The sequence below is a fragment of the Phyllobates terribilis genome, unplaced genomic scaffold, assembly GCF_046119375.1.
Source record: "Phyllobates terribilis strain yellow unplaced genomic scaffold, ASM4611937v1 Scaffold_11__3_contigs__length_659146591, whole genome shotgun sequence".
In the NCBI taxonomy this organism is placed as follows: domain Eukaryota; kingdom Metazoa; phylum Chordata; class Amphibia; order Anura; family Dendrobatidae; genus Phyllobates; species Phyllobates terribilis.
Window position 1 is genome coordinate 129,967,057 of NW_027362771.1, and position 19,583 is coordinate 129,986,639.

At 43.7% G+C, this 19,583-nt stretch overlaps 1 protein-coding gene across 1 annotated transcript in view; it reads left to right on the forward strand.

The window, feature by feature from the left end:
• PTPRQ (protein tyrosine phosphatase receptor type Q) overlaps positions 1 to 19,583 on the forward strand; it is an 814,679-nt gene that overhangs the window by 626,869 nt on the left and 168,227 nt on the right. The window contains exon 44 of the mRNA XM_073651596.1: positions 2,117 to 2,386. Coding sequence (XP_073507697.1) covers positions 2,117 to 2,386 — 270 coding nt within the window. The remainder of the gene's footprint in view (positions 1 to 2,116; positions 2,387 to 19,583) is intronic.

A 19,583-nucleotide genomic window follows, 5' to 3' on the forward strand; every position in this document is an offset into this window, starting at 1 on the left:
ACGTTTACTGAACAAGATCTGTCAGTCACAGTGCCACATAGTTCAGTCACGTTTACTGAACACGTTCTGTCAGTCACAGCGTGCTGAACAGATACTTCTTTACTGTACGCTATCACGATTTACACTTCCTGTCTTCCAATGGGTCGTAAGCAAAAATATGCCAATGAGGATGACAGAATAAACCACATACATATTCTAGAATGCGTTATAATCGGGCCACCATCTAGTATAATAATAACCGTCATGTAAATTTAGAATATTGAATACGCAATAAGGTAGTTCATCTGTCATTAAACATCATTTAACATTTTCTGTTCTCCAGGAAGGGTGTATGGCAGGGATGTCAAACTCAAACACACAACAGGCCCAAATTAAAAACTTGGACAAAGTCTTGGGCCAACCAGTATACAGTATAATGGGCCCCACATAGTGCTATATACAGAATAATGGGTCAAACATAGTCCTCCATACAGAATAATGGCCCCACATAGTCCTCCATACAGAATAATGGCACCACATAGTCTTCCATACAGAATAATGGCCCCACATAGTCCTCCATACAGAATAATGGGTCCCCACATAGTCCTCCATACTGAATAATGGGTCCCCATAGTCCTCCATACAGAATAATGGGTCCCCACATAGTCCTCCGTACAGAGTTATGGGTCCCCACATAGTCCTCCATACAGAATAATAGGTCCCCATAGTCCTCCATACAGAATAATGGGCTCCACATATTCCTCCATACAGAATAATGGGCACCACATAGTCTTCCATACAGAATAATGGGCACCATATAGTCCTCCATACAGAATAATGGGCCCCACATAGCCCTCCATACAGTATAATGGGCACCATATAGTCCTCCATACAGAATAATGGGTCCCACATAGTCCTCCATACAGAATAGTGGCCCCACATAGTCCTCCCTACAGTGTAATGGGTCCCACATAGTCCTCCATACAGAATAGTGGCCCCACATAGTCCTCCCTACAGTGTAATGGGTCCCCCACAGTCCTCTATACAGAATAATGGCCCCACATAGGGGTGGTGGTTGTGGTGTAGCGGGTCAAATAAAACAACCATGAGGGCCAGATTTGGCTCACGACGAGCCAGAGTTTGACATGTATGGTGTATGAAGTGAGCTCTGGGTCGGAGCCTGCTGCATACACGACAATGACAAGCTTTATTTAACAGCTAGCTCAGATTGCTGCAGTTTTACCACTTAGGGTATGTGCACATGGCGTCTTTAAGATGCCGAAGGAGCCACCGAGGTTTTCCTAGGCAAATCAGCTTTAGGAAAAAGCCAGCTTTCTTTTTCCTGAAGCTGCCTCACTGGCTGTTTTGCTAACGATTTTTGGGTCATTTTTTCTTTGTACTTTCAATTTTAAAGAGTGAGTTCCTTCCAAATAAAGCCGCTTGAAGAATGAAAATGTTACTTCTTTTAACCGTTTCATGGCTTCAAGATGTAGCAGGGGAATGAACTAGTACAGAGCAATGTCATTTTTACATTGCTGTGCATTATGTTCATTTTTTGCAAGAATTTGCTGATGTCATGTGCACGTATCCTTAGATGCCACGGTCTGTAGTGACTGCTGCATCTAAGCGGTTAGACAGAGGGGAGGGCTCCCTTTTCACTCCATCACTTTCCATGTGTTTTGCGATTCTGGGGTGTTGATGCATTGTCTTATCAGCCATGGCATTAGGAAGATAATTATGAATTGTCACGTCCAAAGACTCTTTTGAATATTTTCGCTTCAGCAGTGCAGCAGTAACAATCACGCCTAAGGGTCCAAAAATCCCTGCCACGTAAGATGTACTCTAAAAAGCTCAAGGTACTTGGGTGCTGAGAAACTTCAAGTTATATTTTCACGTGGCTAACAAAATAAGCATTCATAATTATAAATGCAGGGTCTTTGTTCTGTTCGGTGGTCCAGGCTCGTCATATGTGAAGAAAAAAGTAATTGACAAAACACTTACTATATATCACTATATTGTATTTTTGTAGGTTTTATATTTGCATATTTTATTTGTAATGATGGATCTGTTGCTTGTTATTTTTTAATGAGATTTTTCCATTAAAGTTAATATTTTGTCATTGTGTATCTCTTTAAAGCTCCAGATTCTATCCAACATATTCACTGTGTAGCAACAAGTTGGCAGTCTATCCTGGTCCAGTGGGATCCACCATTACGACCAAATGGAATAATAACACATTACATCCTAACATTTCAAAGTGTCACTGCCTCAGTCTTGTCTACTGATACCGTGTATACCTTCAGAGATCTGCTCTCCAATACCACTTACTTCTTCACTGTCAAAGCTGCTAATTCTGTAGGAGAAGGAGTAGAGCAAGTATGCAATGCTACCACTAAGTTTGAAGAAGGTATGTTTACTGATAACCATTCTTTTAATATTATATTGTATAACACAGTATAACGTTTGGAGACTAGAGTTGATGTGAATCGATTCATAGGACCCCGTCATGCGGCCTCTTCAAGAGTCTATGGCCACTGGTCAGGAGTCCTGAGAACCACTCTCTTACCTGACGACATCCCCGATTCCTCTTTTGATCAACCAGCCTGGCACAACATCATTATCAAGTTGTGATGAACCTGTGACATTGCACCAGGACGGCTATTCAAAAGAACAGCAGCATATGCCAGGGGGCAGGAGGCGGTTTTCAGAATTTCCGTCCACCAACCACAGAGCACTAAAATGGTCAATGGATCCGGTCCTGCGAATCAATTGGCACCAAGTCTATTGGAGACCCTTTGAAATGTTTAAACCGCTCAGGATGTTCATACAAAGAGGGTTTTGAAGATAAGGAAAGGAATCTTCTATTTTTTCCTCAGTATGAGTACAGGTAAATATGAAAGTACCATAAATACTCATGCATGTGGTAACACTAGTAGAGCTGAAAGAACCTAAAACTAATAAAACAGTAAAATACTTTTTGCCGAACATAAACTTTGAATAATTTTCTGATGAGTGTGTAAATCAGCAATTCTCATTTGAAGTTGGAAATAGTTCTGTAGCTGTTGTCAGCCTCTTATTAATGGTCCTGTGGCATTAGTCATGGTTACAGATCCAGCACTGAGTCACTGACAGTACATTTACTTTTGACGTAAGGTGAAATAAGATTAGCTTCACTGTCTCCCTACACAGTGTCTGGCCTTAACATTCCACACTAAGGTTGCTTGTCATTTTTTTATCTTTCCTTTTTTTAATCGTGATTTTTTTATTATCTTGGTTCAAATGTACAAATTTAACTCAGTTGTAAAAAGTTGCATCACATGTGAGGTATAAATATTAGGTTGGGTTTATTTGCTACATTGTGATAAAAACTGTAGTTTTTGATTGTTTTCATGCTTCAACTGTTTAGAAGGCTACAACAGTTTTATAACATTGAGTATATTTTTACATTAGCTATCCATTATGGCTCCTTATATATTAGAGGGATGACAGATTAGCCAGTTGAACCTGTTGTAAATGGGAAAGTCGGGATTGCAGTCTTTGCAATTGCTTTTCCCTCTGACTAGCAAAGGGACGGCCCTAGTGCGGAACTATTATTATTATTTATTGTTATAGCGCCATTTATTCCATGGCGCTTTACATGTGAAAATAGGGGTATGCATACAAAAATAATTACAATACTCTTGAACAAAACGTGATGGCGACTGGTACAGGAGGAGCGAGGACCCTGCCCGTGAGGGTTCAAAGTCTACAAGGAACTATATACACTGCTCAAAAAAATAAAGGGAACACTCAAATAACACATCCTAGATCAGAATGAATGAAATATTCTCATTGAAAACTTTGTTCTGTATGAAGCTGAATGTGCTGACAACAAAATCACACAAAAATCATCAATGGAAATCAAATTTATTAACCAATGGAGGCCTGGATTTGGAGTCACCCCCAAAATTAAAGTGGAAAAACACACTACAGTCTGATCCAACTTTGATGTAATGTCCTTAAAACAAGTCAAAATGAGGCTCAGTATTGTGTGTGCCTCCACATGCCTGTATGACCTCCCTACAACGCCTAGGCATGCTCCGGATGAGGTTGCGGATGGTCTCCTGTGGGATCTCCTCACAGAAATGGACTAAAGCATCCGCCAACTCCTGGACAGTCTGTGGTGCAACGTGACGTTGGTGGATGGAGCGAGACATGATGTCCCAGATGTGCTCAATCTTATTCAGGTCTGGGGAATGGACTGGCCAGTCCATAGCTTCAATGCCTTCATCATGCAGAAATTGCTGACACACTCCAGCCACATGAGGTCTGGCATTGTCCTGCATTAGGAGGAACCCAGGGCCAACCGCACCAGCATATGGTCTCACAAGGGGTCTGAGGATCTCATCTCGGTACCTAATGGCAGTCAGGCTACCCCTGGCGAGCACTTGGAAGGCAGTGCGGCCCTCCAAAGAAATGCTACCCCACACCATTACTGACCCACTGCCAAACCGGTCATGCTGAAGGATGTTGCAGGCAGCAGATCGCTCTCCACGGCGTCTACAGACTCTGTCATGTCTATCACATGTGCTCAGTGTGAACCTGCTTTCATCTGTGAAGAACACAGGGCGCCAGTGGCGACTTTGCCAATCCTAGTGTTCTGTGGCAAATGCCAAGCGTCCTGCACAGTGTTGGGCTGTGAGCACAACCCCCATCTGTGGACGTCGGGCCCTCATACCACCCTCATGGAGTCGGTTTCTAACCATTTGTGCAGACACATGCACATTTGTTGCCTGCTGGAGGTCATTTTGCAGGGCTCTGGCAGTGCGCCTCCTGTTCCTCCTTGCACAAAGGCGGGGGTAGGGGTCCTGCTGCTGGGTGGTTGCCCTCCTACAGCCCCCTCCACGTCTCTTGGTGTACTGGTCTGTCTCCTGGTAGCGCCTCCAGCCTCTGGACACTACGCTGACAGACACAGCAAACCTTCTTGCCAAAGCTCGCATTGATGTGCCATCCTGGATGAGCTGCACTACCTGAGAAACCTCTGTGGGTTGTAGAATTCGTCTCATGCTACCACGAGTGTGAAAGCACAACCAACATTCAAAAATCACCAAAACATCAGCCAGAAAGCATTGATAGTGAGATGTGGTCTGTGGTCCCCACCTGCAGAATCACTCCTTTATTGAGGGTGTCTTGATAATTGCCAATAATTTCCATCTATTGTCTATTCCATTTGCACAACAGCATGTGAAATTGATTGTCAATCAGTGTTGCTTCCTAAGTGGACTGTTTGATTTCACAGAAGTTTGACTTACTTGGAGTTATATTCTGCTGTTTAAGTGTTCCCTTTATTTTTTTGAACAGTGTATATTTATATTTGTTAAAGGGATGTTCCCAACATTGAAAGTTATCACCGATCTACAGGATTGGTGATAACTTTGTGATCAGTTGGGTTCTGACTGCTGGGATTTCATTGCGCTTTTATCTGGATCAGAGGGGGTCCAAGCGATCAGACCCTCACCTATTAGAAAGTCATAAATCACCTATCCATGCACTGCAGTTTAGTGATGGACAGACTGGTGATCTGGGTCATTAGTCTCCACTCATTAAAAAGTGAAGGTTCTTTGAGATTTCAAGTGGATCCCTATTAATTATGTGTTCAACCAAGGGTAAAATCACAGTAGTCTGATGCTGTCGAAACCCCATCCACCTGCAACTAGCCAATGGCTAAGCTTTTTCATGCTAGATGGGTAGAGTTTCTGCTGCATCGGCAGCCAAGCACTGTTATTTTACCCCCCAGTGAGAGCCATTCAGAAACAGCAAGTGTTTCTCATTGGGGTTGGCTCTTTGTACTTGATCGGTCTCGAAGAATCCTTCACTATTACAGTAGCTATTTAGTAGTCTAAATATTTAGAACTCCAAGTATGAACATACAGTATATTACCTTGATAGAAATATTAAAAACTATGGGTATGTAAAATTAATATTTTGTGACCGAGGAATGTCTTTCTCTACTATTACTCCAGAAAAAGAGACAATTTCTAATCCTATAATCCAGTGTTTATGATGGCAGCAGTATTCAATATCCTTGCCACATGTTCCGGTTATCTGATAACTGAAACTAGCACCGTCCTATCATTGATGAGTTTAATTGTCAGACATGTGCTGTTATACTGGTCTGACAGAGGAGAAGTAACATAATAACATCGGAGGTATTGTTGCGTGACCTTTACATTATAGCTGCCTTATGCTTGAGATTATTGAGTGAACTGGGAAGCAATGGTCAAAGCAATCTGCAATTTGCAACCAGCTGCCAGACTGAAATGGAGTTTCAATTAAAGCAGCATTACAATGGTGTTTTTTTATATTTCATTGGACTTTTCCAATTAACCCGATACCATATGTATAGAGTTCACACGCCACATTTTTACAGTAAGTTTTAAGTTGAAACTTACAGCTTAGTCAAGCAGGGAGTGTATACAGTTACCAAAGCATATATTTTCTGGCATAATTCCATTAAAAAGCATGGCTTTGTTCTGAATGCTACATGCATAGAATCTCTTATATAGCCATGATCACACCCAAGTTTTTGCCTAGGTCAGACTTATACATCTGAATTAAAAAAGAAAATATTACAGACATGAGGCTTCTGCACTTCATTGTATTATGACTTCTAGAATTTACAAGTTTTGAGCTGCAGCTGGTATACGACATCCAAACTATTATAGGGCTATACTGTACTCCATGTTTCACAGTCTACATATGGGACACAGTGTCCACATTGACTGCAGTTCTCTTGACCCGAAAAGCCTCATATATGAAGCTTCTGGTTCAGGAAACATGGTTTTCTGGTAAAACATATGAAAAGCTATCACTGGTTACTTACTACGCAAAGGGTATAAGTTAATGTATACATTTTATAATGGGGGATTTGTGTGTATATTTGTATACATTTGCACAGCATACAATTGGATCTATCCAAAGGAGAAAAAAAACTTTCCATACTCTTTTGTAAAAATGGATCAGTTGAAATGAATACCAATCATATACTTACTTTGTCCAATTGTATACCGTTTTGATTGATGCTAGACATGATGGATTAGACACAAATTCCAAATGTCAATATTTTTCAGTAGTTTTAGTTCCCTATATGTTCATCCTTGCATTAGAAATGTTCCCTCTGCTTCTGTCCCCTATATAGAATGTATTACATGTGTGCTGCATATTTGGCATTTGCAAAGGAAGATGTTTATACTGTATCAATGATTAACTTGACATTGGGTTTAGTATAGAAGAGATAAATATAAAACCATTATGAAATATTTTGGGGATATGTGCTCCTGAAGCTGACAGTGATCACTTCATCTTGGTGGATTCCTCTATAGTAAATGAAAACAATCTGTGCAGTAAGTATAGGATACATGGAGCAACGTGTCCAAATTAATACCAGCTGTGGTTGAAAGGTCTGATGAGGGCTTTTTTTTTTGGTCATTCTCAAAGAATGGAAATCCAATTCTCCATGCTAAAGCAACAGTAATCCTGTTTGTATCTGTAACTCAATAGTGTAATCGTCTTAAAACTGCCTGTTTCAGCATACAGTTTATCAAGCTTGGAGAGGATATCATGGAAGGTCACTACTTGTCAGGTGAAAGTGGCCTCTGAAAAACTTATCCTGAGCTTTGAAGTCTGGCATTTTGGTATCTACATCTCAGCTAATTTTCTGCTAATAACGAAGTACTGGTATTAGTTTTCCTTTTCTCAACTTACAGGGAACTTGCAGAAAATCTTTGCGGACTTCACTTGAAAAGTAGAAACCCACATATATCACTAGTCTGTTCCAGAAATGTACTGTACAATTGCACTTAAAGACTCTTAGTCCTTCAATGCATTCTTTATAGATCGCACTAAGAACACATTTAACACTTTCTTCAAACACAAATTTTTCAGTGTTTTTAGACGCTCATAAAAATGCCATGAATTAAGTGTTTTGTTATGCAAATTTGCTCTCCTGCAGAAGTGCCACCTATTAGTTATTGTCCAACATTCAGAGGAGCCTTGAAGAATGACTGGGACTTTTAGCTAAGCCAGGTTCTCTTTCTAAGGGTGCAGTCAGACGGCCATATAACACAGACAGCAATCGCATCGCAATTTTCGGACTAGCCAACTGCTCTCCTGACCCGACTGTGACAGCATGCATTTCTATGCAACTGTTATGCTAGGGTCAGGATAGCCACTGGCTAGTCCGTGCACTGCAAGGTGCTCGTCGTTTGTGTTATATGGCCGTCTGACTGCACCCTAAGGCTAAGGCTGTGTCCACATGTCCAGTAATCATCCATTGGAACGGACCCAGCAAACTCAAATTTCGTGTCCTGCTAAAAAAAAATTATTTCAACGGGATAAGTTATTTTTAATTTTAAAGTTTATCGAATACAGGACTGTTAATTAGACATCCATTTTCTTCCATTTGAAACTGACCCAGTAAGCAAAAATGGAACCTTTTCAAATGAAAGAAAAATGGATTTGTTTTCTATAGACTTCATTGTTAAAAAAAACCCATCCAGTTGAAATGAAGTTTTTTTTAGCTGAAGATTTGAGGCCATGTTCCATGATGGGGAGTTTTTGACATAGTAGATTTTCTCTAGCATTTGTGCAGTGATTAGGTAATTTATGTTATGCTTTTTTTATTGCGTTTTTGAGTGTGTTTTTATCACGTTTTGACACTGTTTTTGGTCCCTTGTTGGTATTTTCATGTTTTAAAAAAAGCTGCGTTGTTTTTGATACTTCCTGGTATTTGACTTTGAGAAAACTTTATATACTATAGTCTTGTGTAGATTACGTTTTAAGTGCGTTTCCGCAGTGGAAACACAGTAAAAATGTATATGTATTTTTTACCTGATGAATTTCTACATTTAATGCAATTCAATCTGCACATAAAATTCAGTGTACCAAAAGAGAAATTGGCATGTTGCAAATTTCAGAAATGCACCGCAGATCAGTTTACACAGCGTAAAAAAAAAGCACAGTGGGCGTGAGATTTCTCTAAATCCCTTCCACTTTACTGGAACTGTAAGATGCTGCATTCTTTACACAGCAAACATACAAAGCACCGAGAACTCATACTTCAAATTTAACCTTAGGCCCTGATTCATCAAAGGGTTTATGCCACAAAACTGGCATAACACAAGTAGTGTACTACAAAAAGTCTCAAAAGAATATTTTGTAAAGTAAGATGGTGTATTTTAATTCAAAGATATTTTAGGGATGTTTCCTTTCATTGGTATTTATATTCACTTTTAAGAAGCGTGAGGACACTAGCTGGGATGTTTAGGATGAGCGCCTTAGTTTTAGCAGTATTTATTTTAAAAGCCGAAAGGTGACCATAATCTTTACAAGTACATCATCAGTGAATAAGGATATGTTGAGTTCCTCATCGCTCCTTCAAAACTTTTTATGTGCCTCCCAGATTGTGGATTATGACACCCCTGAGTATTTGTTCTCATGAAACTAGGTGTTCAGGTGGTCACAGACAGTTTTTCTCTTGCTGGAATTTTTAATTAACCTCTTTCCAACGTGGTGCGTATTAGTATGCCTTACGTCGGTACCCGCTGTTCACCGCGGGCTCCGGCGCTGAGCCTGCACTGAAATGGGCACGTCAGCTTATTTATATAGCTGACATGTGCCTGCAACAGCTGCGGGTGGAATCGCGATCTATCCGCAGCTGTTAATCAGTTAAATGCTCCAGTCATTCAGGGTTTAAAGGGGTTGTCCTATGAACAAAAGTTTATTTCAATCAATAGATTTTTAAATAATAATAAGTTCCACAATTTGATGTGTTTAAATAAAATGTTCCTGTGCTGAGATAATCTTATAAATGTGCCCCTGCTGTGTACTGCTTAATGGCTGTGTCTTACAATGCTGGTGCATGGTCTGATCATAGCACATCTCCTGGGGAGGGTGGGAAACAAAAGAGTGTATACAGATAGGACAGCAGGGGATCACAGCTGATTATTTTTGTGAGGTAAAACATTTCCCTGGCTGTTTTTAAACAATGTTTTATTTCAAAGAAAGAATCATTTGCGATCCAGTGCTGTAATATCTGTACAATTACCCCCTCTGCCCAGGAGATGTGGTATGATCAGACCATGTTCCTGCACGGTCAGAGACAGCCATTACACAGGACACAGCAGGGACACATTTATAAGATTATCTCAGCACAGGAACATTTTATTAAAACAGATCTAATTGTGGAAGTTATTACTATTCCAAAATCTATTGATTAAAATAAACTTTTGCTCGTGGGAAAACCCCTTTAAGGATTCATCCAACTGCACTTTCTGGAGAAGGGGGCGGATGAGGTGAGGGTAAGCACCATTGAAGCATGGTCAGACCAGGTAATAGGCTCTACTGTAACATTTAAGAGTAGTCGGAGTGTGATTACATCACCAAATGAATGAACGAAATGCATCTCCAGTAAGAAAGTCACCTCCACCTCCATGAGTAGGTAGATTGTAAGAGGGGGGAACTTCCCATAAATGATTACCTGAGTAAGAGCTCTGATTTGGTGTCTATGGAGACAGAAGGCAAAGTGGACAATTGTCTCCTTCTAGAATGGGATTGTTGCCAAACTTATGGCAACAGAGGTGGGGGAAACCCAGTTCCCAATTCAGTATGTTGGACAAGTGAATATTCAGGTCTTTGGAAAACTGGCTTAGTTCAAGGTGAGTCCTAAGAGTAGTGTAGCAGCATTCATTGAGAGCTGAGATGGGCAAAGTGAAAGTTCCATTTATAGGAGACCCGGTGATAGCACAGGATTGCCAAAAATGGACAAAGGTTGCCTTGCTTCTGTAGCGGAACCCAGGAAAAGTCATGGAACAATTGTAGGACAGGCTATTTAGTTGCATGATCGTGGATGCAGAAATTTACATCACTAGGTTGGGTAGAAGCTCCCTTAGGTTTAAACACTCTATGGGCTCTGTCCAATTTGATTTTGTGGGCCGAAGTTTCATAGGATGATGTTGAAAAGAGTTTCTAGTGTGACATGGAGGTCCTCTTCTCTGGTGGCCTCAGGCAGACTTCTGGCCCTAATATTGTTCCCCTTGCCTCTGTTATCAAGGTCCTCAAGATGACAGTGCAGAGGAATCAGTGGTATCTGTATTTTGGCAACTCTGCAATATATGATATTATAGCATCGTGGTCATACTCCAGTGTTTACATTTTAATAGTAATCTACTGTATGTCCCTTTTCACTGTCAAAGCCTCCTGGTGGCAGGTCTCCTTGACCACTGATACTAGTGCCTTAAAATCATTTTTTTGTTGAGAGTTGATGAAGATATTTCACTCTGTCTTGTGGATGATGTGGAAAGTTGGCAATTGGAGTTACAGAATTTGTGTGTGACAAGGTTGCCCAAGGAATATTCTTCTTGGTAAATTGAGACAGAGAGGATAAGGTACCCAAGGCATCATCCTGGCACCTCTGAAGTGAGGAGGCAGTTTGTTGGCAGTGGGGACACTGGTGCATGCTGTGGTGCAGGTCCATGTGGATGCCCCTACTCGGCATAATCCAAGAGAGAGTTGGATCTGTCGGTGCCGCAGATAATTTGTTTCTTGTGATTCCATGTTACTAGGGATAGAGAAGGAGCATCATGCCGATATATCTACTGGAGAATGGAAGATGTTGAGCTGCCATGTTAGTGGAAACTCTGAATGAAGAGGCTTGTTTGTTAAGAAATAGAGGAAAGGTCAGATTTGTTAATACCATTAGATAGGCAGCTTACAATTTTGGAGAGATGCTGTGGCAGGTTCTGGACTGGGAATTCTGCTCCTGAAGCAGAAATGGAGGTTCTCCCATGTGAATATGCGGGTGACATGCTCATCAGCCGGACCCTGTTTGTAATTGCGTCACGGGATCTAAGCAAGCATGATGAATACTGCACCCATTATCATCAGCCCTTGTGCTCTGAGCATCTGTAGAGGGGAGAGGCAGGTGAATGTGACCCTCCGTAGGGGTCTGGGACATAGGATGACCCCCAGTGTAGGGATGGCAGTGACTGCAAGTCTCCCAGCGGTCGCTACTCCAGGAGGTAGTGAAGCCTGTGTAGATTGCGATGTCGTGGCCCATAAAATCTCGCCAAAAGAGACTTTGCTTTATTAGAGGCTGAAGGGGAGAAGTTCCTTTTGTCCTGTAGTTGGTTTTGTAGGACCAAGTGGCAGTAGTTGGGCAGCAGATTTGTTTAACTACTTAGACCTCGATTCATCATTTGCGTTTTTTTAAGTCACTCTCCTTTTATGTATTGTGGCATTAGTTCCCGTTTTTTGGTGACAAATTCATCGAAATTGGTCACGAGGTTCATAAATTTGGTGCAAAAGTAAATGGTCTTCTTGTCTTGTCTTGATTAGTGATGAGCGAGCATGCTCGCTACTACTCGGTGCTCGCCCGAGCATCTCACTACTCGAGATGCTCGGCGCTCGCCGAGTATTTCCGGGTTGCTCGGTCGGGAACTTGGATCCTCTCCCTGCATGTTTGGCACTCTTTAGAGAGCCAATGAACATGCAGGGATTGCCTGCCATGCACTGGAATGCCGTAGCCATGTTGGTTGTGGGCATTACAGTGATCGGCTGGCCGCACAGCGTCATCAGGTCTATATCAGACCTGGCGCCGCCATGCTCGTCACAGTCACTTTGGATCAGACAGTGTAGGGAGAGGTGCTGCTGCGTCAGGGAGAGATTTGATTGTGTATTAGGTAGTGTGGGGAGAAAAACCGTACATTACACATATCCATCTTAACAAACAGTCCTTCTGAGGACTAATCCATCTGCAGAGATATCAGGCAGGCAGGGTGTATAGGCAGGCAGTGTATATAGCAGACTGCAGTGCATATAGCACAAGAGGCTCCATTCCAATTCTGCCTTCTGCTGCTGTTAGATATTTCAATACAAAGGCCCAGGTCTCAGGGGCCAGGAATACTTATCTTTGGATCTTAATCCTCAGTATTTTCTTAAAAAGCAATCCAGAGAACACCGTTTTTCTGCGCCATTTACTTGTGTAGGGAGAGGTTCTACTGGGTCAGGGACAGATTTGCTTGTGTATTAGGTAGTGTAGGGAGAAAAACCATACATTATACATATACATCTTAACAAACAGTCCTTCTGAGGACTAATCCATCTGCAGAGATATCAGGCCGGCAGGGTGTATAGGCAGGCAGTGTATATAGCAGACTGCAGTGCATATAGCACAAGAGGCTCCATTCCAATTCTGCCTTCTGCTGCTGTTAGATATTTCTATACAAAGGCCCATGTCTCAGGGGCCAGGAATACTTTTCTTTGAATCTTAATCCTCATTATTTGCTTAAAAAGCAATCCAGAGAACACCATTTTTTCTGCACCATTTGCTTGTTGGCACTGCAGAATACAGCCAGGTCCTTAACATATTAGAGCGCTAGAAATCCAGCTATTTAAAACTGTGTTTTCTTCATCACATGAATCACATATATGCTGTCAGAAAATACTACCATTTCTGGCCTCCATTAAAAATTTTCTTTAGTGTGTCAATGAAGCAATTCACCGCAGTTTGCTGTTCAAACTACTTACCTACATGCCAGGTATTTAAAACTCTGTTTTCTCCGTCATACGGATCACATATACATTGTCAGAAAATACTGCCATTTCTGGCCTCCATTAAAAATTTCCTCTAGTGTGTCAATGAAGCAATTCACCGCAGTTTGCTGCTCAAACTACTTACCTACGGGCCAGGTATTTAAAACTCTGTTTTCTCCATCACACGGATCACATATAAGTTCGCTCCAAACTCAGTCAACTCGTGGACGATACTGTTCTCCATTTAAAATGGGCAAGGCACATGACAAGGGACGGGGAACTCGACGTGATGGTAATCGTGCATGCAGAGGCCGAGGACAAGGCCGTGGGCAAGCTGAAATTGTGCCACAACAAACACCCACATCTTCTCGCCTAACCTTCCTGTCCCAATTTCTAGGGGACCACAGCACACCACTATTGAACCCAGAGCAGTGTCAAAAGGTTGTTGGTTGGATAGCGGATAATGCTTCCAGTCACTTAGCCACCACCACCCTGTCTTCCACACGGTCAAGTCTCAGTAGCCGTGAGTCTGGACAGCATATTCCTCACCTTGATTCTCCTTCCTCCCACCATGCCGAGTACTCAAATAAAAACTGATCCCATACTTGGACACTCTGAAGAGCTGTTCATTTTACCATTTATAGACTCGGGCCTCTCGCCCAATCCACTTGAAGTGGGGCAAGAGGAGATCGCGTGTAGCAATGCCCAAATATTTGAGCAGCCACGGTAAAACGAAGGCGACGGTGGGAAAGTGTCACAAGAGGTGGACGATGATGAGACACAATTGCCAGAAAGTCAGGAAGAGGACCAGGGTGCGGAAGTGGAAGATGAGGTGGTGGATGATATAGTAACTGACCCAACCTGGCAGGAGGACATGCAGAGCGAGGACAGCAGCACACAGGGGGAGGGTGGCTGAGCACCCCAACCGGCAGGAAGAAGCAGTGTGGTGGCCGCAGACAGAAGGCAGGAAACCGTTCCCCGTAACACCAACAAGAAGGAAGTTGCCAGCACAACTGTTAGGTCTTCCCGAGTCTGGTTGTTTTTTAAAGACTCTGCCGATAACCCCAAAAAGGCCATTTGCACCACCTGCCAGGCCAACATCAGCAGAGGTGGCAAAACGACCAGCCTGACAACCACCAGCATGATCAGGCACATGGCAGCAAAGCACACGACTTTGTGGGCCGAACCCCAGGATCCAGGAACAGTGTCTGCGGGTGGCACCATTGCTTCTTCCGCTGTTGTGCATGCAAGCCAATCCCCTGTCCATGGTGCATGCGAAGACGCCTCATGCCCTGCACCTGTCGTTGCCCACTCTCAAGTAGTAGCATCAAGAAGCACGTCCATGTCCTTGTCCCAGCGCAGCGTTCAGTTGTCCATACCCCAGTCCTTGGAACGCAAGCGCAAATATGCAGCCAACGCCCCACAGGCCACACTAGTAAATTCTCACATTTCACGACTGCTTGCGCTCGAAATGTTGCCTTTTAGGCTCGTGGAGACGGAAGAATTCCATAACCTGATGCGGTGGCCGTCCCTCGGTACTCGGTCCCCAGCCGCCACTATTTCTCTCGGTGTGCTGTCCCTGCATTACACAAGCACGTGTCCCAAAACATTAGACGTGCTCTCAACAACGCAGTTACCGGTAAAGTCCACCTAACCACGGACACGTGGACAAGTGCTTGTGGGCAGGGACGGTACATCTCGCTGACGGCACACTGGGTTAACATAGTGGAAGCCGGGACCCAGTCGGACGTTGGGACGGAACACGTCCTCCCGACGCCACGGATTGCGAGCCCTAGGTCAATCAGGGTTGCCCCCATGGTCTACAGCTCTTGCACCTCATAATCCTCAGCCTCCTCCTCCTCTTCAGCCTCCATCTCCGAAATGACCACATCAGTCACAAGTTGGAAGCACTGCAGCACTGCCTCAGCCAAGCGGCAACAGGCTGTGCTGAAGCTAATATGCTTAGGTGAAAAACCGCACAATGCTGAAGAGTTGTGGACAGCTCTGAAAGAGCAGGCAGATCTGTGGCTCACACCACTGAACCTACAGCCAGGCATGGTCGTGTGTGTCAATGGCCGGAACCATGCCTGGCCCATGTGCTTAACCTCGTGGTTCAGCGGTTTCTCAAATCCTACCCGGAGCTGCCGGATCTGCTTGTTAAAGTACGCCACCTGTGTGTCCATTTTAGAAAGTCAGCTACAGCTTCCACCGCCCTTGCAGTGTTTCAGCAGCGTTTGCAGCTTCCCGCTCACAGACTGGTGTGTGATGTCCCCACGCGTTGGAACTCTACACTGCAGATGTTGGGAAGGATTTGTGAGCAGAAGAGGGCAGTTGTTGAGTACCACCATCAACAAGGCCGTCGGTATTCAGTTCAGACTCCACACATAAGACCTCAGGAGTGGACATGGATGTCAGACATATGTACCATCCTCCAAAACTTTGAGGACTCCACCAAGATGGTGAGCGGCGATGACGCCATAATTAGCATCACCATCCGGCTTCTCTGTCTTCTGAAATGCTCTCTGCTCACAATCAAAGAGTATGCATTGCAGGCGGAGCATGATGAGATGGAGCAAGGAACCATACAGGTTGATTTCACACAGCCAAGCCTCATTTCATCCCAACGTGGATTGGGTGACAATTAGGAAGAGGAGGAGGAGGAGGAGGAAGGACAGGAGCTAGTTTCATGCACTATAGACGGTACTACCTGCACAGCTGTCATACCGTCTGTTCAGCGTGGATGGCCAGAGGACAGAGAGGAGGAGGAGAGCATGGTCAGTCATCCGCATGGCTGAGTATATGTTACGCTGCATTTCCCATGACCCTCTCATTCTCAAAATTTTGGGTGACAGTCATTACTGGTTGGTGACACTTCTAGACCCACGCTACAAGGAGTACTTTATATCTCTTATTCCTGAGGCGGACAGGTCTACAAAAATGGGGCTGTACCAGAAGGCCCTTGTTGCGGAACTATTAAAAAAATTCCCATCTGAAATCGCTGGCGGCAGAGGGCACACTGTCAAAGTTCTGGGAGAGTTTTCTCAGAACCTCCCATCGCACAGGCCCTGAGGCGCGGGGTACTCTCACAAGGAGTGAAAAGTTTGGGAAAATGCTGAGGGAGTACCTTGCCGACCGTACCAACGTCGTTCGTGATTCCTCTGTGGCTTATAATTATTGGGTATCCAAGCTGTATACGTGGAATGAACTGGCTCTCTATGCCTTGGAGGTCATGGCCTGCCCTGCCGCCAGCGTTTTATCAGAGCGGGTTTTTAGTGCCGCTGGTGGAATTATAAGTGATAAGCGTATCCACCTGTCAACTGAAAATGCTGACAGGCTGACTCTTATAAAAATGAACAAGGGCTGGATTGGGACAGACTTCTCAACACCACCGAATGATAGCAGCGTAACATAAACTCAAATCCAGTGTCTTTTCTTGGGAGGTGTATTCTCATGCACCTTTTCACACCCACACATGGGTATACGCTTCCTGATTTTGGTTATTTTCTCTTGTCCTCCTCCTTCTCCTCATCCTCCACCACCATATCACCAGGGTGACCGTGGTCTGTGATGCAACACCCACATAATTTTTTTAAAGGGTGTTTATGATGCCCGTAAAAAAATTTTTTATACAGTATGTTCATGTATACCCCCCCAGGGGTAAATGGAAGGCAGAGGCGATACCGGGAAATATAGTGGCGGCTGGGGACCGAGTATGAACACCCGGCCGCCGCCAGCATGAAGTTGTGAAAAGCTTCCGCCTCCACGAGCTTATAAGGCCATATTTTAAGTGCAAAGAGCTGTCCAGAAATCTGTCAGTTTAGTGTTGCAGCTTGTGGGTGGGTGGGTGGCTGGCTGCATACTTGCACTTGCATTCCAAGTGACAGAAAACTAAGCAGATAGTGGCCCCTATCATCATCATGGCCTCACCTTGGCACTATGAACTCTCCTGAAGGAGAAGCCAGGGCCCGACGGAGGAGTCTCCGGTTCTCTGGTGGGCCTGTCCAACCCTGCCGAAAAGCAGCCCTGGCTAAGAAAAGTGTGGGGGAAGGTTCCCGGACACTCTATGGCTGCTTTTTTAATGTGGATTGGATGTGCTTATGCATGTTATTTCTCAAAATGCATTACAGATCAGGCCATTGTCCAACTCTGTATTCAAGACATTAAATGCGCAAAGAAAGATGTGTGTGTGTCAAAGCACCACCGACAAGTGCGAGTTGATGTTGGACGGGCTGCCATCGTTTCTGCAACAAGCTAAATTTCAGGACTTCCTGGGAGAAATGACACGCAGGGTAGATATGGTTTCCCTCTATGCCAGGCCTTTCACCGAGCTAAATACAACTCTCAGCAAAAAAAGTTGTGGATTGGCTCCGTACTGTCCCTGGCCACATTCACCTGTCCACCTGTTTGTGGTTAGGCGGTCCTTCCCAGTAAGTGCACTGGGGAGGCCACAGGTAATGTCCCATGCTTGTGGAAGGTGGAGGCGATACCGGGAAATATAGTGGCGGCTGGGGACCGAGTATGGACATTCGGCCGCCGTCGGCATGAGGTTATGAAAAGCTTCCGCCTCCACGAGCCTAAAAGGCCACATTTCAAGTGCAAGCTGCTGTCAAAAATTTGGCAGTATAGTATTGCAGCCTGTGGGTGGGTGGCTGCCTGCATACTTGCGCTTGCATTCCAAGGAATGGGGTAGGGAGAACTGAACGCTGCAGTGGGACAAGGACGTGGACGGTGATTGTTGCAAGTCTGCAATGACGGGTGCATGGCGGGAGGCATCTTCACATGTCCCAAGGATCGCTTATGATGGGCTCACTTTTAGGCAGTGACCTGGGAGTCAGAGATGCTTCCAGAGGTCTTCCCCATGCTGTTCCCATGTCTTTTCTGCATTGTATGCATGTGTCTGATGATGTGTCACACACCACATGGCCAGATAAGGTTGTAAAATGTTAAAATGACATTTCCTGGTGAATGCATTTGTCTTGATTGAAAGCAATACAAAAGTGCAAAAACGCATCAAAAACGCTACGTGTGAACATAGCCCAAGTTGTGGAGGAAAATTTTGGTTTTTGGTTATTTATTTTGCCTTATATACAAGTCATTACCCTGGAAAGGATGTTCCTTAACATGTTTCCCAGGAAAATCCATTTTGGTTTTGTTTTTGTACGTTTTATTGTGAGTCTGTAAAAGTGGCGTAATACTCTGACCACGTTGTTGACAGCAGTGATCTGGTAGTCAGAGATGCTTCCAGGGGTCTTCCCCATGCTGTTCCCATGTCATCTGAGCACTGTTCCCAGGGCAATTTTTAGGCCCTCTGCAGACCGCCGGGGGGAGCTGCCTGAAAAATGCTTGAGTTTCCCATAGACTTACATTGGGCCTGTTGCTCGGATCGAGCACCCGAGTATTCCAATTTGCTCGACCCAAGCAACGAGTACCCGAGCATTTTAGTGCTCACTCATGACTAGTCTTGATCTGTTTTTGCGACTTTTTCTCACTTTGGCACCAAAAGTTACAAAAATTCTGCCAAATTTTGAGCATACTCAAAATACAAAAGATAGGGACTTACATGAAATTGGACCAAATTTTGCGAGTTTTTAAAAAGCCACAATTGATAAATCAGGCTAAAACATCTGGAATTGCTAGATTGTGCCCACAGAGTGGAAAACAAAGCAAAAACAAGCAGGTGAGCTCTTGTAAAATAGATTTAAAAGAAAGCAGAAATAGAATGAGTTGGGTACAAACAGAAAAAACAAGCACAAAACAAACAAAACAAGAAAAAAAAACAGGTGAAAAAGCAGTGATGAATCGGGGACATAGCGTTTAGAAAATCCACAAAAAGTGATTTAACCCCTTAGTGCCAAGCCAATTTGACCAGGCCAAATTTTTGAAATCTGACAATTGTCACTTTATGTGATAACTCTGGAATGCTTGAACACATCCCAGTGATTCTGAGATAGTTTTTTCGTGACATATTGTACTTCATGATAGTATTAAAATTTGTTCGATACGACTTTTGAACATTTCACAATTTTCAAACTTTT